General features: G+C 43.0%; 1 protein-coding gene across 5 annotated transcripts in view; it reads left to right on the forward strand.

The window, feature by feature from the left end:
* Window positions 1-23,418, forward strand: part of DENND2B (DENN domain containing 2B) — a 157,849-nt gene that overhangs the window by 63,429 nt on the left and 71,002 nt on the right. For all 5 annotated transcript variants that reach the window (XM_033153040.1, XM_033153021.1, XM_033153048.1 and 2 more), the window contains exon 2: window positions 17,793-17,897. In XM_033153040.1, the coding sequence (XP_033008931.1) occupies window positions 17,818-17,897 (80 nt within the window). In that variant the 5' untranslated portion in view covers window positions 17,793-17,817. The remainder of the gene's footprint in view (window positions 1-17,792; window positions 17,898-23,418) is intronic.

Genomic DNA, 23,418 nt, shown 5'->3' on the forward strand with positions numbered 1-23,418 from the left:
ATTTCTTTTCACAAACAATTCCAGTTAAGGGAGATCTGATAATTGCCAAAGCAAAATATTCATTCCAAGACTGAAATGTGCAACACTTCCATTAAATTGCGGTCCCCTTGTTGGACACATGGTTCCAGTTCATTCCAGACATCCATCTTTCCATGGAATAATTTATGAATGGAAAGATAGCTGTGTGATTCTGTATACTATATATAGTATTCAGTTTGCTATCCAGACTGCTGTTTCACATATGAACAAAAGATATACATTTATTATCCAAATCAATCCTAAAAGTGGATAGGAACACAACATAGCAGGATAAACCTGTCACACTGTGGCTAGCATGGTGATTTCTGAATGACACCAACATAAAATTACTGACAGGTAAGGCATTTCCGTGCGCTGCTCTGGTTCTCCAGAAGCAGCTTAGTCATGCTGGACACATGACCCGGAAGCTGTCTGCGGACAAACACCGGCTCCCTCAGCCAGTAAAGCGAGATGAGCGCCGCAACCCCAGAGTCGTCTGTGACTACACTTAACAGTCAGGAGCCCCTTTACCTTTACCTTTAAGGCTACAGATGGAACAAGTGTTGCTTTGAACTTTTAGAAAAGTAATATTAAAAAGTTGTTGCAGACATGCCTGACTGCAAAGAAAAAAATTCTATCAATTTCATACTCATTCTTATTTAGCCTTCCTTCTTTAGTTTCCTCCAATGTTCATTAATAAAGAATGCTGAATCAGGAGTCTGGACAACTGCTGGTTGGTTGTGCCCCCAAGATGGTAGTAAGGCTTTCTAAAGCCATTTTTGGGGATGGGGCAGGGCTTAAAGTCTGTTCTCTTTTTGACTAATGGCTTTTCAGCATTGGTTCACACTTTTTCTTTTTTTAGTTCTCAGTACTCAAGAGCAACATTCCTGCAAAGCTTACTTAGTGAGAACTGCTAGTATGATCCCAGTGAGAAGCTGATACCTGATACCTTCCCCACTCCCTTCATTCTAGTTTTTGAATTCGGGAGCAGAAATAATTATTCTGACACCCTGATAAAGTTGCCAGAAGAGGGTTTCTGCCAAAGAGTTAGCTGAGAAGTGCCAGAGAGTATTTCCTCCTTTAGTGACAACAGGGGAAAATAAATGTTAAGAAAACATTCTCTGCTTTCAGTGATGCTTGCAGAAATGAATTGAAGCCAGCATGCAAAAGTTGCATGGGAACAAGGTGAAGCACCTGGAATTCAGATGAAGAACTCTCAAGACTCATGGGGCTGTATCCAACTGAATCAAATCATTGAAACTAATGACCCTAATGTCCATTAACTTCAGTGGATCTACTCTGAATAGCATCCATGGTTTTTTGGCTGTTCGTGTTGCAAAGCAGAGGATTCCCTGGGGGGAAAAGCTGGTCAGTAGGAGTAAGGAGAAAAAGTTCCTAGGAAGAGGCCTATGTGAGCCCATTTTCACTCATGTTACCCTTCCCTAACATGGTGCCATCCAGATGTTTTAGACTCTCATCAGCCCCAGGTGCTTGGAGGGCACCTGTTTGGGGGAAAACTGACATATGTTGAGAGCCCCATTTCCAAAATACTGTTAAACTACAGTGTGACCAAGAAACAGAATACAGGATGTAGTTATACAGACAGGAGCTGAATTGGCACCCAGGGGCTGGTGTTACTGAGTGTGAGGAGTGTGTGGTTTTGACTCATAAAAGCCATATGTGGCTCAGGACTACAATACCTTAAGAACCACTGCCTCCTCCTCCTCCTCCTCCTCTTCTTCTTCTTCTTCTTCTTCTTCTTCTTCTTCTTCTTCTTCTTCTTCTTCTTCTATTTATTTATTTAATTTCTATACCGCCCTATACCCGAAGGTCTCAGGTTGGTTCTTCACATATGCACCAACTCATACCCTGGGATTGTCATCTGAGGCCCTTCTTTGAGTGGCCCGTTCATGGAAGGTCTGCAGGGTGGCAACATGAGGACAGGGCTTTTCATTGGTGGCTCCCTGTTTGTGGAATGCTCACCCCAAGGAGGCTTGCCTGGCATCATCATTATATAACTTTAGGTGCCAGGCAAAAACTTTGTAACCAGGCCTTTGACATTTAACTATGTGTGACCTTTTAGAAGTGGGTGGGGTGTTTTTAATGTATCCCCCCCCCCGGGTCTTAATGTATCTATGTTTTGTTGCTTGGTTATTAAGTCACTTTAAGATCCAACTATGTCATAGTTGTGACACCGTGCAGAGCCTCTTGCACTGCCTGAAATCCACCTTTGATTGTGCATTGATTTTAGAGGCTATGTGGCACAGGACCAGGTGCAGAGAAGAACTCACAAGGACCATTTTTAAAAGTCTGAGAACCTGAATTACAGAAGGTGGAATGACATAGATCCTTTCCTGTTCTTTGATGAAGCTGTGTAGAATCTACAGTGTAGAAGGATCGCCAGGAATTTATCATTGGCTCTCCCTTTCCCACTGTGGGTTATAGGCATTAGCCAAAGGCACCCCAGAGCTCAGAAGGAAACATTCTGCTTTATAATACATTCTGCCTAGCCAAGCATATTATACAAGCCCATTTATTTCCCCACTATTCCAGAGCAGTGTTTGCTTTTCCTCTGAACTGCACTGCTGGAGGGCCCACACTCCTGGTGCAGCAGGGTGGCCAGTGTCACTCTGTGGATTGGATTTCTCAGGGCCGCTGCTTAGTAATGTGGGGTTTCACATTCCCTCTTGTTTTCTTTTTGCAAAATATATTGATGTTGGCTTGGGCAGAAAAAAACAACCCATGCCATGTTTTCTGGAAATATGAATTCTCTTTTATCCATGCATATATGGAACCTGTTTTGGCAGACAGAAGGCCTAGTTCCCAACCCACACAACACATCTCAGTTCACACATTACTTTCTTGAGCTACAAAGTGCTATTTTTTTGGGGGGGGGCACAATAAATGTCCACAGAATCTATCAACTCAGCAGCATGCCTTCTGTAGCATGAACTGCAGACTGCAGCAACCTTTCAATGGATTGTGTGCATTTTAAAGGCTGCTGTGAGCTTATCAAAAAGTTGGAAGGAAAATCTTATTATAAAATGCCCCTTTGGTTGTATGTCTGTTTTTTTCTTCATGCTTTCTTTTGTTGTTTATTAATCAGGACATTTGCATGAAAAGAGTCTCTTTGCTCTTTAAGCACTCAGCTGCTCTGGTTGTTCAGTCTTTTTTTGAAATCATAATCCTGGGTTTGTGATATCACGAACAATTGGCCATTGTGCAAAATGTCTTTCATGTCACAGTGAGAGGATTACGACTCTAGAGGGGAACAAGAAACAGGAACAGATGAGCTCTTTGAAAAATTAGATACTGTTTTCATCTAAATATACATGGTGGAAAATGTATTAAGGGGTTATTGGCAATTGGGTATATAGGAAGAAGTATTTCTATACAGAATGTGGTTCAAGGCTCTCAGCTAGCCCTTACTTTTGAAGCAATAAGACTTTTCAGTTGAGCGATGCCAGAGCCTAGACATTTATATGGGTGATATCCAAATAAGTCATATTCAAAGTAGACCCACTGGAATACATGGACTTGAGATGCTTAAGTAATATTGGATGTCACCCATATATTATTAAATTCTTTGTGACTACTGATATCAATCTAACTTTTTAGTCTTGAGACAGGATATAGATTAAGAGATGTCAGCACTTTTTAAAAGAGTAAAGCTTGGGGATTTGATTTAGTGATCTTGATGGATTACCGGTAGTTTACAATGACTGCAGAATTACATGAAAGTACAATGCTGTACAGGGACGCGGATGGCGCTGTGGGTTAAACCACAGAGCCTAGGGCTTGCTGATCAGAAGGTCGGCGATTCGCATCCCCGCGATGGGGTGAGCTCCCGTTGCTCAGTCCCAGCTCCTGCCCACCTAGCAGTTCAAAAGCATGTCAAAGTAGATAAATAGGTACCGCTCCAGCGGGAAGGTAAACAGCGTTTCCATGCGCTGCTCTGGTTTGCCAGAAGCGGCTTTGTCATGCTGGCCACATGACCCGGAAGCTGTACGCCGGCTCCCTTGGCCTGTAACGCGAGATGAGCGCCGCAACCCCAGAGTCGGACACGACTGGATCTAATGGTCAGGGGTCCCTTTACCTTTACCTTTACAATGCTGTACATAATCCAAAACAGGATGGACTTGCAATGCCTCTAAAAGGGTCTGAAGAGTTAAAGAGATCTATATATGGCAAGCACTGTGAACGATCCCTTGCTGTACAAATCAAACAGCAAACAAATGAAGGCAAGCTCAAGCAGTCTCGGAACTCATTAAGGAAGGGTACAGTATTTGGCTACAAACCTTGGTTGCAGCTCATGATGAGCAAGGAGAGTGCTCTGACCCCTGCAATTCTGATTGGTTTGAGGTTGGGGCAGCAGTTGCTGTGTCAAATGAGGAGGAGGACGCAGAGGTTGCTGCTGGTAGTGACTTGAAAAGGAGGACAAGCTTAACTCAGCATAGTGCAAGAGCAGGGAGAAGCAAAATGTTTGAAAGCTCCTCTCTGGGAACATGCATGTTCACCCAGTCCCGATAAATAAGCCATAGTTTGGCTTATTGTGCCATGGGAATGGATAAGTGTGTGTAGCAGGAGTGTGGGAAGCAAACCACATAGAAACCAGAATGTATTTAAATTCTTTCTATCCTATCTTACAGTAAAAACAAACTTCCAAGCAAGGTAAAAACAATAGTTAAAACATATCAATAGGAAATTAAATAAAGCAATCAGCAGCAATATAAGCAAGTGCATAAAATATTATCTGCTAAAAGTTCAGGAGAGTAAAACTCTTTACCTAACACTGAAAAGGCAATAAAGTAGGTGCTTTGTTTTGCGTGCCACCACTGAGAAGACCCTTTTTCTGTCTAAAGATTTAATGTGAGGGCATAGTTTTGAACCACTAATTATATTTTGTGTCTTGCAGTCAAGTTTTGTCAGCTCTTCTTAATAGCAAATAGGAAATGATGGTTATGTGGTATTGTAGCCTGCTATTATTTCAGTGGCATTTGAGTTACGAGGACAGTGTGGTTCTTAAATGTGGCACTTTGGTAACAAATGTAGGACTGCATAGCAGCAGATCGAAAACATCTCCTTTGCTAGATGTATGAAAATTAGGGTGGGACTTTCAGACAGACAAGGATAGCTCAGGGAAGCAAATGATTAAGAGAAGCTAAAAGAGCATGGTAGGACTAGTAAATAAGCGGCAGTAGCAGGAGGTGAGTGGAAGGGAGGCAGATAGCTGAGAGAGGGGGAGTATGGAGAGGAATAGAGTTTAACTCCAGGCCCCCTAAAAAGGTAAAGGTAAAGGACCCCTGACACTTAAGTCCAGTCACAAACAACTCTGGGGTTGCGGTGCTCATTTCATTTTACAGGCTGAGGGAGCCGGTGTTTGTCCGCAGACAGTTTTTTCGGGTCATGTGGCCAGCATGACTAAGCCGCTTCTGGCACAACGGAACACCAAAATCAGAGCAGCGCATGGAAATGCCGTTTACCTTCCCGCTGGAGCGGTACCTATTTATCTACTTGCACTTTTGGGCGTGCTTTAGAACTGCTAGGTTGACAGGAGCTGGGACCGAGCAACGGGAGCTCACCCCGTTGCAGGGATTCGAACTGCCGACTTTCTGATTGGCAAGCCCAAGAGGCTCAGTGGTTTAAACCACAGTGCTACCCATGTCCCTCCAGCCTCCCTAGCTCCCTGCAAAAGCTGCTGTCTCCAAGAGGCTGCTGTTCAAGGAGACATTTAACACCAGGACTAGGCTCTGCTGAGGCTATATGCCATCTGCCTGAGTGGCTGCAGCTGCTCAAGACACTCCCCAAACCAGCACACCATGCAGTGGTGCTGGGGAAGGGTAGGATAGCAGGCTGTGCAGCCTCTGGGGGCAACCTCCCAAGGGAATTGCCTCTTTGAGTTATGTCAGTGAGGGCTCACCCCCCTTTTAATAGTTTTATGAGGCAGGATTTTATGTGTGGTTTTGCTTGTTTCCCCCCTTGGCTGGTGTGTGTGCGTGTGTGCTGCATATAGCAGCTGTGGAGGAGTGATTTCAGTAACACCACAACAAACGAAGAAAAGTGTTAAATTTCACATCCCCACTTGCTTCAGTCCTGACAGATACTAGCCTCCACTTGCCTCCCTGCTAGAAACATGCTTGTTAAATGCAGATCTGTATTTAACGTCATGTCTAGTTTGACTTTGGGTTCTGTGCCATTGAATTCTGCTGAGTCTTAAAGAAAGGTGGTCATTGGATTCATTGTCAGCCTACATTACCTTAATTAGCCACCAGTGAAAGCCTATCTATCTATCTATCTATCTATCTATCTATCTATCTATCTATGTTTTGGAGCTGCCCAGTAATCCTATCCTTTTGGCTGTAAATTGCTGGAACAATCCATATTATTCTGGATAGGTCTTGGCAAGTTTTCTCTCATAATATTGTTCTAGGCTTGGTTTGAAAAACAAAACAAAAAAGTGGAATCTCCCTCAATCCCAGAAATTCTGATTGTGGAGAGCAGCTCTCCTTGCCAAGCCAATTATTCTCCTATAGAGGATCCCCAGGTGCAGAATTCTAGCTTAGGCAAATGGTTCTACTCAGACGTCTAGGAATCCTAGACAAAGTTGAGCATGTTTGGGGTTGGCCTCTTGGAACGGAGTTTATAAAGGACTGCATGTATAGAGAGACATACTTAAATGAGTATATCTTTACAACAAATATCACTGTTATACCATCATAATTGAAGTGTATGTGTGTGAAGTTATAAGAATTGTGGTAGATATTTGTTTCCCTAAATGGAGGTTACTGACACCATATAAAAAAACCCAATATATTTTTAAACCGCATTCCAGTTACAGGTGGGTAGCCGTGTTGGTCTGCCATAGTCAATTTTTTTTTTTAAAAAAAATTCCTTCCAGTAGCACCATAGAGACCAACTAAGTTTGTTCTTGGTATGAGCTTTCGTGTGCATGCACACTTCTTCAGATACACTGAAACAGAAGTCACCAGACCCTTATATATAGTGAGGGAGTGGGGAGGGGTATTACTCAGAAGGGTGGTGGGAATGGGTGATTGGCTGATAAGTGTGGAAAACCTGTTGACGACTGTCAACGACTGCAATTGGTCTTACAGGAAAAAGCAAGGGGTGAGACGGCTAAAGATAGCTTTGTCATGTATAATGAGATAAGAATCCAATGTTTTTGTTCAGACCAGGTCTCTCCATGGTTTTAAGTTTGGTAATTAGTTGCAATTCAGCAACTTCTCTTTCCAGTTTATTTTTGAAATTCCTTTGTAGTAAGACATCTACTTTGAGATCTTGTATAGAATGTCCTGGGAGTCCGAAGTGTTCTCCTACTGGTTTCTCTGTCTTGTGATTCCTGATATCAGATTTATGTCCATTTATCCTTTGGTGTAGGGTTTGGCCTGTTTGTCCAATAGAGAGAGTGGAAGGGCACTGTTGGCATTTGATTGCATACACAGTGTTAGAAGATGAGCAATTAAATAGTCCTGAGATGGTATGTTTGATGTTGTTGGGGCCAGTAATGGTGTTGTCTGGGTTTATGTGACAGCAAAGTTGGCATCTGGGTTTATTGCAGTCTCTGGTACTAGTGTCCATGTTGAGTCCTGTTGTTGTATTATTGTGGGTGAGGAGTTGTTTAAGATTGGGTGGCTGTCTGTAGGCGATGAAAGGTCTTCCTCCCAGAGCTTGAGATTTTATGAGATATTATGATTGTTCAGCTTGCCAGATGGAATGATCTCCCATCTCCCCCTCCCCTGTTCTCTCAACGGGGGTTCTCTCAATCTTACCAGAGTTTATTTTGGGGGGCATGGAGGAGGTCCATGGCAGGAAACGCCCTGTTGCACTAGGGGGACTTGGTGCATTCAGTCACACTAGCACAGCTGTTTAGCTGAATCTAAGCCCATTGGGTTGTATCCAATGAAATAGCTCCATTGACACAATGTTTTCTATTTGTGTAACAGAATTTCCCCTCTGTCTCCTCAGTTCATGAGCTCCTTATTCCTTCCCAAATCTGTTCTGGAGGGTTAGGGTGAACCCAACACAAACTTAGGGGCGTGTGGGAAGAAGGAAGACAAGTTCCATGGCTTAGCCAGAAGTCATGTGCTAAGGGTACTACTCTGCTGGATACTGTTTGTTGTTTCATTTACAAGTCTTTCTGAAAGGAATGTTGCAAAAAATAAGCAGGCTGCTGGTTGACCCCTTGTGCCTTGAAGTTTGAAATTTGGTAGTAGCAAACCATATAACCTGTGGATTTCTCTCATTTTCAGCCAAATTACCCCCCCCCCCCAATATATGAATCCCAGTTTTCTCATGTTTTCTTGGCTGAGGTAGACTGGGATACAAGAGGGTGGTACAAGTTTGAGAAGAGTTAATTCTCATTAAAAAAATTCCACAACAGTCTTGGAGGATTCCTGCTACCTATAGCCTGCAATTAAAAACAACACACAAAAATCCCATCATGCTTAGGATGCAGCCTGACTACCTGGCTTTGTGATTGCGTCAGACTTTTATGTACTGTATAGCATTTTATGAAACCTGGTAGAGTCAGAGTTCCATCTGAGGTTGTTGAGACCATGTGAGAATTCTCGCTTAGTTGCCATTTGGATAATAGTATATCACTTTTCAAACAATAAAACTAACAGTTTTAGTGCTGGTTTTTCTGTCATCTTTGAAATAAAAGTCACAATTGGAGAGGAAATTGCCTGTCTTCAGCAAAGTGCTGGAGAAAGCCTAGATTTTGCTGCAGAGCATTTTCAGGAAATAGTTGACAAGAGGAATGCAGAGCCCCCTCCTTCTGAACGCTCATCATAGCAACATAGCCCAGTCGATTTGGAGCTGCATCAACAGCTTCCTGTAAACAATCAAGTGCTTTATATGGTGTTTTCTCCATTAAATGGCTTTATATTCTGCGCATCGTCACCAGCGCTTTTTATGTTTATGGGGAAAGGGGTTGTGAGGGGAGATGCACTGGGCATTAACAGTTTGTAACAGAATCTCCTTATGATCATGGCTTGGGCTAGCTCAACTTTCTTCTTTGAAAGGAGAGGTAGGGGATGAAGAAGATATGATTGTCACTGTGCGCACATACACATTCATAGAATTGGGAGGGGTTTTGTAGGCCATCTAGTCAAACAACATTGATGCAGCAAATCCAGAGCTAGATAATTTCCTGCAGATTATTGCTTTGGTCCCTGCCTGAAGATTTTAGGAAGGAGGGAGCCCCCTACTCCCCCAGGTAATTGGTTATATATTAGATCATTGTGTGAAGGCTAAGTGCCTGTTGATATCAGAGGCAGATTTAGGGGAGTGTGACTGCTGTGTTAGAAACTCAGATATATAAGCTAGGCTCCTTAAACAATTGCTGCAGTTGCCAAAACAGAATGTCTACTTGCCCTTTTTGCCAATTCCAACCTCTTTTTCTTAATGGTGACTGCTCCTGCTCAGGCTGTACAGAAAAAGCAATTTGGCTCCAGAAATTCATTCCGATTGTGCAGAAAAATTAGAATTCTACAGGATGGGGTATTAGTGTGTGAAAAAGTCCAGAGTTCCAATGATCCCCAGATGGCAGAGATGTCAGGTGCCATCCTGGCACCCGGGCATCTTCACTTGGTCACAAGTGGTCAAAAGCACCTGGCTAATTTTGAACACTGCACGACTGGTTTGGTTGCACTGGGCTCGGAATCTCAGGGGCACTGCAACTATGATTTAGAATGGAGTGTGAGAGGCAGGGGTGCCAAATTTTCACATTGCACAGGGCACCACTGAATTTTAAAATCCCTTGCCCCACCACTGTTGATATTTGCCTTCCCCCCCAGTCAGAGCATGTGTGGAAAGATCACAGAATGGTCATTTGGCATACCTGGGGAAAAACCAAGCACTTTCCAGAGGCACCTATTCCATACTTCCTTCTCTCTCATTAGTGTTTCATTGTCTGGTATTCCCAATAGTATTCCAGTACTATAAAGAAGTGACACAGAAAATTGCTCCTTAGGAAAATATTTCAAATGGGCTGGGTTATATTTATATAGCTATTCCTCGGCGTGCCCTTTATGCAACAGGGGGAAGGTTTTCCAGTGAAGTAGCCTTTGCTATGCAGTACCTTGAGTTTGTATGCGTCTTATCGATTTGCCAAGTCACCGCCAAAGCTTTAGATAATATTTCTGGGCATTAACTATGTTAATAGATTCCATACAGAGACTAAGTAAATAACAAATGAAAGCGCACTTTATGTAAGCTGCCAGAAAAGTAATAGTTTTTTTTATCAATTTACTTCCAAAATCAGATAAAACTCTGCAAAAGGAGAGAACACCCTGAAGTAAATGTAATCTCCAGTCTTTGGAACCTTTGTAGCTATTGATTGCAGGACTTCTGGCTTTAACGGATGGAAATGAGACCTCCCTGGTCACCACTTCAGCTGCTGAGGTGTAAAGAAAAGTTTATTGGAAACACTCTGAAGCTTAAGAAACTGACAGCACACAAGCCCTTGGGACAGATGGGTCTGCTGGGGAGAGTCGGTTCAGCAGAAGGCATTAGGTAGTGCTGTCAAAGTACTTGTCCATTCTAGGTTGTATGTGTGACTTCAAGCTATATTTCGGTTTTCCACATAGGCATGCTCAAACCTATTTTCAGGTTTCCATTACTGTGAACTAAAAAAGGCACACGAAATTTCATGGAAAGGAAGGGCAACACTGGGGAGAAGGAGTGCCCCAAAGCCCCTCGCCTCATCCTTTAATACCTTATTACTCCCACCACCACCACACCACTCAATCCCCCCCCCCCCACAAAGCACATTTATTCAAATAGTTTGGAAGCCGCAAAGCAGGCATATGAGATCTTTATTTACAATTGACATGTTGAGCGTGCAAGATGTTGGACATCACGGACTCTTTGATATTGGCATTATTCAAGTAAAGCTAGCTGGCAAAAGTGTGATTGAAGCTTTGGTAAATGAAGTAACGTAACTTAGTGGCATAAGGGTATGAGTTAAAAGGTGCCATTTCATTACATTAAAAATGTATCCTCCCCGTCCTTTTCTCAGAAAAAGCCCCAAATAGTAAAGATCTACACAGAAAATGGGAAGGCAAAGAACATTTGAAGACACGGGGAGGGGGGTTGTTCATCCAAGTTCTGGCTTTGGTAGAGATCCAAAATTCCAGGCACGTTTTTCTGAAGTTTGGATACCTTTTTGATTGAGTTATTTTGATGAAGTTGGTTTCATTTGTTGCATGAAGAATGAGAACTGACCAGAGCTTGGAGGCTGAAGCTGGAGTTGGCTGTGCTTTTAAGAATTTATTTGAACTCATGCAAAAGCAAGCTCATAGGGTAGGGGCAAACCTTGGATAATGCTTCTGTTAGCCCAAGAACCATGAGGTTTAATGCAGCTGTGCATTCCAGGCCTAGGGTTAGAGCTGTGCAAATTATTCACAGTAAAATGCTGCTGTAACATTTGTATTGCATTTTCAACAGGGGAAACTTGCCAGCAACATTTTTTGTACATTTCTCAAAACTCCCCTGCTTAGTTTTTTCTTTTATTGAAAACCAGCTTATTAAAAAAAATTGGCCATCTGAGAATTCATAGAGGCACTGGGAAATGATTACACTTTAATGCAAAAATAGTAACTTTAGCAGGTTATGAAATTTGATTATTTAATGTATTCATGAAGCAGCAAATTTCTTAATGGAGGCTTGTAGCCTCTCTGTGTTTTGTTCTATTTAATATCTCCCTATGGAGTCATCTCAAGTGTTCTCAATATGATTTTTTCTTTTAATTTAATTAAAAAATGGATCTAAAATGGGATGGTTTGAACCTTCCCTGCCCTCCCCTCCCAGAAATGTAATGAATACATTTCTTTCAGAATGGAACCTGCAAGATGTAGAAACGTTGTTAGCTTTAAACTAGTGAATCTCAAACCTTTTATGAAGGTGCATTATATTGAGATCTGAACCCTATTTTGTCTTCTTGGTATCAATGTGCATGAGCATTATTTCTTTATATGGAATTGCTGACCTACGTTCCCCCATTGCCTCATGCTACAGGCAGACTGATTCAATGCGCACAAGGCATATTTCAAAATTGCATGCTCAGACTTGGTGATTTTCCATGGGTTTGTTTAGCTTAACATTTCCTACATAGCTCAGTTGGTTAGAGCGTGATGCTGATAACGCCAAGGTTGCAGGTTCGATCCTGCATTGCAGAGGGTTGGAATAAATGATCCTCGGGTCCCTTTGAACTCTACAATTTTATGATTCTATGATTCTACATGGTAGTTGTGCTGTCAGCTTGAGAGATCTAGACTGTGCCTGTTAATTTCCAAGCAGAATTCAAAGCACACACTAGGGCCTTAATATTGCTTCTGGGAATACCTTTGGGGCCTGTGTATCAATACCCAATGAAACACAATTTCCAGGCCTGCCAAAGTACCTCTTAGCCAATATATGGAGAAGTTGCAAAAATGGGAATTGTGCAAAGAAATTGTCCCCGGTTAGACAATAAACCATTCTGCATGGTCTTCATGGCATAGTCTTGGCTTGAACTTGAAATGCTGTGAGCATACACAAAAGTGAGAACCTTGTTGGGTGCTTGCAAACAGGATTGAGGTTCGCCTCAGTCTTGTGAGCGCTGGCACTTTCCCTTCCCTTCGCAGTGTGTGTGTGTGTGTGTGTGTGTGTGTGTGTGTGTTTTTGCAAGGGCAAACATTCTGCAGGCTCTGGAAGAGAATATTTTCCCACTGGACCTTCATCTTAGCAGAAATGGCATGCCAGGGATCCTGGGACTGGTGGTTCCTGTCCCATCCCTTTGGGGAAAAGTTGCTGTGTTCCATGCCCTGGTCAAAGGTAAGTAAGTTACTTGGTGGTATGGTACTCCTGCTTCCCTAGCTCCTGTGTTGTGTGGAGAGGGGAGTTCTCAGCCAAACACAGTGCCCCCTTCTTTTTGCCCACCCTTCCCTTTAGATCTTTGCTGCCACCAGGTGAAAGATTTTATTTTTCTACAAGGTTGTCTTTCACCAACCAGTCTAAAACTCTCCTGTGTCTCCTTGAGAACACTTTGAAGTAGTGTAGAACTTGACTTAGACATGGTGTGTTTTTTTTAAACAGAGACCACAAGGTTTTCTGTAACAAGACTGGAAGTTTACTAAATGGGGGGGAGGTAGTTTATAAGGGGGAGAAAAGGTTCTAATTTAAGAATGGTTACAAGCAACAAAACATTCCCAGTGTGGGTAATAAACTATAGCAAATAAATGTAGGTTAAAACACTTTCCTCACACTAGACAATCCCTAGAGTTAGAGACTTGAGTTTTCTTTGTCTCCTGAGCTCATGCCTTGATCTGTTCATCCTTTCATCTGGTTCCCTAATCTGGCTACATGAGTGCTAATCAACAAATTGAAGGAAGTATGAGGGTCTTAATTCCCAACTACAGTACCACCCTCAGTTATTCTCCCACCTTCTAATTAGTGACAAAAAAATCTACAAATTAACCCGTTAACTCCCCAAACACACCTACATGCAAGATTTATAGTTTTATAATAACATAACAGCCCATATCTGCCACACTTGGTCTTAGTGGGGAGTGGGGTGGAGGGAGTAGCAGAGGACACCTCGTTTGAGTCATATCTATCTGGAGCTCAGGTGGAAGTTCACAACAAGACAGGCTGGAATTGTATAACCTCATAGAGTATCAGCTAAGCAACTGAAATTCATAAAAGGTCCAAATGAGACCTTTTATGCTACTCAGTCAGCTCAGATTACCACTCCTGAGGCCCAACTCTTTCCTGGAGTGTGGTGACCTTAAAGGGCACTCTCCTGACTTGGAGCCTATCGCTCTGCCTCCTTCCCTCATGGCTCACTACCAGCACTGGAGATAGAGAGAGTGACACCCACCCATCCCTTGCATGTCTCAGATGAATGGGTTGTAATCTTTGGAGATCCCTGTTCAGACTCTGGCTTAGACATGGTGTCCGGGCATGTGGCTGGATCTAGGCCAGGGCTGAGAAATCTGTGACCCTCTAGATGTTGTTGGACAGCAGCTCCCATTGTCCCTTACCGTTGGCCATGCAGGCTGGGACTGATGGGAGTTGAACAACATCTGGAAGGTTGCAGATTCCTCACCCCTGGCATGGCCTTTCTGTGGCCTTTGCTGCTGCTGCCGTTTCTGATCTGGCCCCTGCTTATCTTGGTCGGAGTCACAGTTGCTGCTCAGGGTGGAATGGGGTCACCACAGACTGGCCAGAAGCTCAAGGCTTTGCAAGGATTTCGTTTAAATGCTCCCAAAGGCTCAGTGATGTACCGGTAATTTGTCCATGGTGGTTGCTAAAGGGTACTGGTGCAGCTGCATGAATTGATTAACTTGCTAATGAACACCTGTGCTGGGTGGTGTAGCCAGACTCTTCTGTCCATCCAGACAGGTCACTTTGTTCTGTTGCATGAACTGCAACCATCTTCCCTGTAGTTGCTACTGCTGTGTGTGTGGGCTATGCCTGCATGTACTGATTGCCAGAGGATGCCTGCTTTGTGCCCCTGCTGATGTCAGTTCTGCATCCAGGGCTGGTGGTTTGTGTCTTTGCAGTGGATCTCTGTTCTTTGTCTTGCTTGCAAGACAAGTTTGTGTGTGGCTGATTGTTGTGCTAAGCATCTCCCTTGCCCCGCCACACGCACACACTTTGTGCCCAAACACAAAGGGATCATAGCAAATAATGAGAGGGATGAAAATTTCTCACTCACTTTTGGGATGCACAGGATATGATTGCTGGGACTGAAAATATTGTTCAGTTCATTAACTGAGGTTTGAACTATTTCCCTTTTCCCTTGTGTGAATCAAGCAGATCATTTCTGATGTTTAGTGTAGATAGATAAATGATCTAGGAAAACCCCTTTATGATTTCTGAAACAGAAAGTAAGTGGTTCTTTGGTTAAAAAAACTTGTTAACTATTCTCAAAATATGATTTGTACTACAGAAGATAAATCAACTAAAACCAATTTGTTTGACAGCTTTAACAATTTCCAGTCGTGTTGTTTCCCCCTTTAATCTCTAATTCTTTCCAGACGGTGTGTGTCTAAAATGATTCCATTCCTTCTTCAAGTATCCAAATCCAATTTTTATTTCTCTTGTGTGGAGAGGAATCATTTATTTATTTACTAGATTTATAGGCCATATTTTAGATATGAATTCCTGAGGCAGTTTCACAGACCTACGTGACGGTACTGAAAATAGTTGGGCTTCAGGCTGCATAAGTAATATTTCCATGTCCAGTTGCATAGATGGCACATCCTTTTTGAACACTGGTGCTGCTGGAGAAAGTGCTCATGCAACCTGTGTGATCTATGTGATTGGCATGTGTCCTTGCTGTTGATACGTCATGGAGGGCGAGTAACAGGAAGCAATTTTGGGTGTAGATGCCACACTGCATTTGCCACATACTGCATTTCATACATACTGTATGAATTAGACCTTATTTACACATTGCAGATGCATATATGATTTCATAATAATAATAATAATAATAATAATAATAATAATAATAATAATAAATGATGCCACCCACCTGACTGTGTTGCCCCAGCCACTCTGGGCAGCTTCCAACAATTAAAATACCAAGCACAGCAAAACATCAAACATTATAAACTTCCCAATACAGGACTGTCTTGTAATGTCTTTGGAAAGTTGTGTAGATTACCTGATTGACATCTGATGGAAGGGCGTTCCACACGGTAGGTGCCACTACTGAGAAGGCCCTCTGCCTGGTTCCCTGTAACTTCACTTCTTGCAGTAACGGAAATGCCAGAAGGCCCTCTGAACTGGACCTCAGTGTCTGAGCTGAACAATAGGGATGGAAACACTCCTTCAGGTATCAGGGCTGAGGCTGTTTAGGGCTTTAAAGGTCAGCACCAACATATAGATCCATTGACCACATGGTTGTCAGGGGTAGGGTCGTGAGTGGCGCTGTGGTCTAAACCACCGAGCCTCTTGGGCTTGCCCATCGTAAGGTCGGCAGTTCAAATCCATGCACCGGGGTGAGCTCCTGTTGCTCTGTCCCAGCTCCTGCCAACCTAGCATGTCAGCGTGAGTAGATAAATAGGTACAGTGGGAAGGTAAACAGTGTTTCTGTGCGCTCTGGCACTTGTCATGGTGCTCCGTGTGCCAGAAGTGGTTTAGTCATGCTGGCCACATGACCTGGAAAAGCTGCCTGCGGACAAACATGAGCTCCCTTGGACTGAAAGTGGAGATGAGCGCCACACCACATAACTGAATTCAACTGGACTTAACCGTCCAGGGGTCCTTTACCTTTTCTAGGGGTACTCCAAGGGTACACAGTACCGGCACCTTTCCCCCCTAAAAGAAAAGCACTGAGTGAAGGGATCCAGGTTTGAATCCTCGCTATGTTGCAAAGCTAAGTGGGTGACTACGGGCCTCTCGCCTTCTAATCTACCTCATAGGGTTGTTGTAAGCTCAAAACAGAAGCTCCTCTGAGCTCCTTGTAGGAAGAATGGGGTGCAAATGTAACAAGTAATAAAAGTTGTGTTTGAAGTAGATTTGTGGGTTTTTACTTATGGTGCTTGTATTCCCGCTGCAAATGGACCGTGGTTGGTAGTTAATGCTGTGTTATTTGCCATCCTTCAGAGAAGGAAGATGACATGAGGTGTGTGGTTGCTGTAAACATCTGGATTCAGTTTAATTTGAGGAATACTGCAGATCTGAGAGGATTTGGGTCAAACCTGTCAGTGGAACTTTTCATTAAGCAGACTGTTTATTTTACATTTACTATGGGAAGCCTAAGGGTTGCAGTAATAATCTGGTTCCCATGTGCTATCCACTGTAAACAAGAAAAGTATGCATCTCAAAGAGAAAGTCCCTGCCCCCATCAGCTTATATTTTAGAGACAGCACAGAGGGCATGGCAATAAGATATTTGTCAGCATAATAATCTTCAAGATATTGTGACTTTTTGAGAACAGCAAGGGGTTGTATCTTTTGATTTAGTTAATTGTTATTTGCAGAAGGTCTAGAAAGATAAATGCAGGTGTCCTTGGAAGACCTTGTGCTCTATCGCCAGCTTGGGGAACTATATGAAAGAGAGCTGGGTTTGAGAGAAGAAAATTATATATTGTGCGAATCTTTGCATTAGGACCATAATCAACTTATCTTTGATATGTTTATGGGCAAACTTGTACATCTTATAAATTACGATATACTGTATCCTATCGTGACATTGCACAGTCTGTGAGTTCTGCCATAGTTTCCAATGCTCATTTTAAAGCTTTTGCTTTAGGAATGAGCTCTGTCATTTGTTATTACAGTTGTGACACTTAAAAAAAAAATGCTATCGTAATTATTCCAGTTCCAATTTAATGAGAGAAAGTGGAAAAGTGAGGACAGTGGTTCCATTCTTCTAACATACTTTTCTGTAGTTTTAGTTTCTTGTCTAAACATGACTCAAATCTGAATCTTACCTGAGCTCCTGTTTGACTTCTTGCAGCATTGAAAAGAGTGGTTATGTTTAGGGAACACGTTCAAAACTTTTGTCAGTTATAGGTAGGTAGCCATGTTGGTCTGCCATAGTCAAAACAAAATAAAAAATAAAAAAATTCCCTCCAGTAGCACCTTAGAGACCAACTAAGTTTGTTCTTAGTATGAGCTTTCATGTGCATTCACACTTCTTCAGATACCACTTTTTTCGACAGTCTTTTCCTTGCACTAGAAACATTTCTTATTAAGCTGTGTTGGAAAAAAGTCTCTGGTTCAATGGGTTTGCTTTGGATTTTATTTCCCCTTACCCAGGTTTCCAGGTTTATAGAGAGCAGAAATGACCATGACTGCCAACAAGATTGCCAGTGTCACCAAGAGAGCTGGAGGAAGTAAAGTGCCTCGGGATAGTCTCGATCGGTAAGTGGAAAGCAATATGTTTGTGGGCTTTTGTTGCTTGATTCCAAATTGCTTCCTGCTCTCCCACCCCCACCCCAACAGAAAGCAATGCTCTGACCCATAGATCTATGAAACTTATCGTTTATAGGAGGAGGCCCACTTCTGAACCCAGAGTCTCCTGGCCCTTCTCGTCTTCCTTCCTGTTTCTCTCTCTTCCCCAGGACTCTCCAAATATACAAGCAGCAATAAGAGCAGCAGCCTCCATCCTCCCTTTTACCTTCTTTTTGGCAGGCTGGGCCAGGAAGGAGGGGACAAGTGAATGTGTGGTGGTGATAGTGGCAGGAGGGCTCCCCTTAAGGGCATCTTGTTCAAGAGTCCCTTAGCATATGGAGCCAACACTGGATCCAGGGGGCTAGAGTGTGTAGAAGCCTTGGCATACAGGTCATCCTGGGTCTCCTTAGTAATCACATCCTTTGCCATATTATGTAAATATACAACTGCTAAGCTCAGTTTTTTTTTTTTAACATCAACATGAAACTGCTGATATGGGCTGTCCAGAGAGTTGGGGCGAGTTGCCGTCAGTATACTGATGAAAACAACTCTCCCTTTTTCCATCTGAACCAAGTAAGGCCAAATGCACTGTTTGGGTGTCTCTTGACCTAGCACTACTCCTGGATTTGCAACTGGTATATATGACCAGGAGTACTTTTATCTCCTGGCTACGTCTGGGGAAACGTGATCTGGTCCCTGTTATACATACCTTGGCAACCTCATGGCTGAGCATTGTGGTGTGCTTCACCTGGAGTTCCTTTGAACATTTGTGAAAATTTCAATCTATGGTAAAGTGTCATCCTGGGCCCTCTTCCCAGCTCTGACACCTGCCCATTTTTTAAAAAATCAACACCTCCCCCTTTTATTTTCTTGCTCTCTAGTTCCAAGCAGCTTCTTCCATGTTTTCTTTTTTGGTAGTGGGGGAGAAGGTGGTTCCCCACAAAAACAGGGCGGTGGTCATATTCACTCCCTACAATGCCCTAGGATTACTTAACTCTTAGGGCATTTGGGGCAAGTCCAAAATGAAATCTGGAAATAGTTTGGCACTGGATTGCAAAAAATGAAAAGAAAAATGAACCCCAGCAGCTGCCTGAGTATGCTTTATGATGGTCCTGGGCCTGCAGAATATCACCCAGTATCTTCTTCTGCATAAACCTGCTTGTGTGATTAGTTGTCAGATGGGGCCTTCTTCCAAGTATCTGTATCCTCTGACGTTAGGTTAGTTGTCAAAAGGAACATTCTTGGTGGTGGTGCCCTAGAGATATTCTGTTCTCCCTCCCCATCCCCCATCCCCAGCATGTTGCTGAGCCCTGGGCTAAAGTGACTGTTCACTTAAAAATGGAATTTGAAGTCTGCTTCTGACCTCTAGTTTAAACTTAAAACTATGGCTAGTGTCCAGCTCTGTGCAGATGTGATGCTAGCTTCAGTTGCTGTTAGGGAAAAAGAGATAGGGGAACTCAAAAAGTTGATGGGAGGAGGAATGAGCCCGAGGGAGACACAAACACAGTTCTGAGTGGGGCTCCGATTCCCTTAACTATGTTTAAGGCTCCAATGGAGCCAGTTCAAAATAAGGCACTGCTGTGGGATTCTGGAAAAATTCAAAGCTTCTCATAGGATGTCATTTAGCCAAAGCACATTTAAGTCTCTCTCCTCATACTGGAACTGAGGATCACTTGCTGAAGATGATGAACAGTCAGTTCGGAGCATGTGGGATCAACTATCCCCACCCCCCGACAGTGTATAATTAAGATTATTGTGTATACTATGCCATCAGTGTACATGGCACCACACCTTGTGTACATGTGCACATTGTCAGGGTGGACAATCTCCAAGACTTCCTAAGCGAAAGTCCAGACCTAGGAGTAAAGAAGTTCAGGACCACTATTTTCAATACAAGGTTGTTGTTTTTTGCACTAGTGTCAAAAATCTTGAAAAAATAAGTGTGTAAGTTCTACATGCCTGTCCACAAGCTCCACATCTCTCTTCTTCTCACTATGACCAACATTTCTTTTTAAAGGTTTATTTCAGTAATGAATAATATATTTAAAGGCAAGCATAGGCATGAGAGCTGGCACATCACTGAGTTACAGATTCATGAGAGAAACCTTCCAATATGTCATGCTAGCAGCCTGACTCCTTCTCTTCATATAATGTACTTGGCTGACTTTCCTTTGGGAGGCCATGCCCTGAGTCATTGGGAAGATTTCTTCCTTTTTAATAAGACTTAAATCAACAGAAGCAGCACTTGAATTAATTTTCATTTAACACTTGGAGGGAATCATTCTAAACGCATTTTGAAAAGAAAGAAACTACTACAAAACACCCACACTGAGAAATCTTGCTACTTGTTTAATCTGGGATTTGACCAGAAGTACTGGGGACATGGGTGGCGCTGTGGTCTAAACCACTGAGCCTAGAGCTTGCCGATCAGAAGGTTGGCAGTTCGAATCCCTGCGACGGGGTGAGCTCCCATTGCTCGGTCCCTGCTCCTGCCAACCTAGCAGTTCGAAAGCATGTCAAAGTGCAAGTAGATAAATAGGTACCACTCCGGTGGGAAGGTAAGCGGCGTTTCCGTGCTCTGCTCTGGTTTCGCCAGAAGCGGCTTAGGCATGCTGGCCACATGACCCGGAAAAATCTGTCTGCAGACAAACGCTGGCTCCCTTGGCTAGTAAAGCGAGATGAGCGCTGCAACCCCAGAGTCGTTCATGACTGGACTTATCTGTCAGAGGTCATTTACCTTTACCTTTTTACTGAAGACAAAAAGCCTTTGGTCTGCAAGTGGCAGAATTGTGATGTTTTGACTATCAGTGTTAAAGGGATTTCTAATTTTCTTGCAGAAAATGGCAGTCTTACCAATATAGCTGTCTTTTCTTCAGGAGAAATGACAGCCTCTGCCATGAATTAAATTTGTACGCATCAGTTGCCCTTTGCTAGCAAGTAATTGTATTCCTCCTAGATTTGTGAACCTGAGGGGTTAACAAAAATCACAGTCCTATTACCATGGCAGAAATATCTGTATCCTGAGGCTGGATAGAAAAAGCTTGCTCTTGGGGAAATACTCTCACCAAACCAAACCAAACCAAACCAAACCAAACCAAACCAAACCAAACCAAACTATCTATCTGAATATTTTCCTGACCACAGTCAGGAAAAATTGAGGCAAAAACTGACAAGTAAGTCCAGACACCCAAACTTTATAACATATACCCATCTGCAGTTACTGGTGGTTGTAACAGTGAACCTCAGCACAAGTTGGCTTTGTGCCTGCTTAATGCCCTAAGCAAGAGTAAATTATAGGAACCAGAAATGGAGAGCCTGTTGAAAGAAATGTAATATTAATATTAAAACTTTAGGAATTCTGTAAGTGTCATATCATATGAAAGGCATTCACTGAAACTAGGGCAGCATTAAAATTAAAAGTAGATAAAAAGGAGGGAAACAGCAGCAATTTATCAGTAGAAGCATATAAATAAGGCCTTTGGCACTGAAAACGCAAAATACTCAGTGACATGTGTGCCCCCTTGGAGAGAAAATTGTACAGTTTGGGTAACACCTCTGAGTAAGTCCTTTCCACTGGTCACCATTGACTTTGCCAGGTACAGGTGAGGCCACCCAGAAAAAGACATGTCACAATCCCAGACTATACTGTATAGGACTTCAAAGGTTAAAACCAACATTTTGAATTGTGCTTGGAGGTGAACTAGTATCTAGTACAGCTATGTTAAGAATTGGGCTATGTACACACCATGCATTTAATGCATGTGACTTTCCCCAAAGAATCCTGGGAACTGAACTTTACCCTTCACAGATTTACATTTCCCAGTACCTTTAACAAACTACAGTTCCCAGGATTCTTTGGGGAAAGTCATGTGCTTTAAATGTATTGTATATGGTGGCCTTGGTGTGATATGTTCCCATTCTTTCTGGGGTGGTGGGGTGGTAGAGTGGCCTGAGGGGGAGAGAGAAAGGCAACCAAGAGAGGGTGGTACCTACAGTCTCTCAAAATTCAAGATGTGACCATGGACCCAAAAAGATTTGTCTAATCTGGAAGCCATCAGAACATAGGTAACAGAGGCCAGGCTACGTCTGGTTGTTGCACTGAAAGAAACAGAGAGGAAGAAGTGGTGTGTTTATAACAGAAAGAGACAGTAGTGGCTGGTGTGGAGCGGGAGAGCCATGGAACCACCTTCTTGATGCCAAGACATCAATGCAGTTTACCTGGATGGCACTGGGGCAGGGCAAAGCAGCAGCAAATTCAGAGCTGTGCTGAGTCTCTGGTAGCATCACTGCATTGACTCTTTCGATGCTTCCACACACCCCTGACCTTGCTGCTGCCCCAGTGCTGTGTAGGTAAGCTGCAGCAATGCTAGTGCTGAGAGGGCAGCTCAGCAGCTCTGCTCTACCATACTGAACGCCAGACGGAGATGAAGGTTAGCCAGCCAGTTGCTCATAGGCAGGCTCAAGAAGAGAAAGTCATTGCATTCATTAGGCTACCCTAGAAGCTTCACTGCTGCTGCAGTGCATCTGTGCAGGAGATTCCAGCCTCACCGCTCAGAATTAAAGACCAGTCACAGCTAGCTTAGCCTGAGAAACATGCACCTGACCTTGGGTGCAAGCATAAATAAAGTGGTATTCTTGTATTTAGGGTGTGTGAGCAGGACCATTTGAAGCGCCTTTGAAAAGTCCGTTTTGAAACAGAAAGAGCCAGCAGCATTCATATTTCTTCCTGTCTAAACAGTTCACTTTTGGCCTTCAAATTAAATGAGATCATGTTTGGAATCATACTACAAAACAGAATAAATGTTGATGGCAGAAAGCCTGATGTCCTTTTAAAGAATTTGTTTTTCTTGCCTTTAGTATGTTTGAAAGGAGGACACTGGTGTCCATTAATACTTAGATCTTCTTCAGAGATATCTTTGTCTGGTGGAGTTGCATCATTCCTTTCGAGCCTTGTGTCAGGATCTCCACAGTGCAGAAAATGACTGGAAATAACAGCTTCATAGAAGCTATGGGGCACAGGGTCTTGCTGTTGTGTAGTGGTTAAGAGCCAGTGTGGTGTAGTTGTTAAGAGAGGTGGACTCGTAATCTGGTGAACCGGGTTTGCTTCCCTGCTCCTCCACATGCAGCTGCTGGGTGACCTTGGGCTAGTCACAGTTCTCTGAAGTCTCTCAGCCTCACTCACCTCACAAGAGTGTTTGTTGTGGGGAAGGAAGGGAAAGGAGATTGTTAGCCACTTTGAGACTCCTTAGTGTAATGATAAAGCGGGATATCAAATCCAAACTCCTCCTCTTCTTCTTCTGTTGTATGTAGGGTCCTCTATGATTAGTGCTTCTCCTACCCTGTGAGTCCAGAGTTTTCACAAAAGTTGTGCCATTTAGTTTAAGAATAAAGTGTAATAATAAAACAAAAATCAAACCAATAAAGGTAGTGATTTAAACTTGGTGCAGCATATGATCTGGTATGTTTGAATAAGATAATAGACCTTAGCACT

This window comes from Lacerta agilis, chromosome 1 (genome assembly GCF_009819535.1).
Source record: "Lacerta agilis isolate rLacAgi1 chromosome 1, rLacAgi1.pri, whole genome shotgun sequence".
In the NCBI taxonomy this organism is placed as follows: domain Eukaryota; kingdom Metazoa; phylum Chordata; class Lepidosauria; order Squamata; family Lacertidae; genus Lacerta; species Lacerta agilis.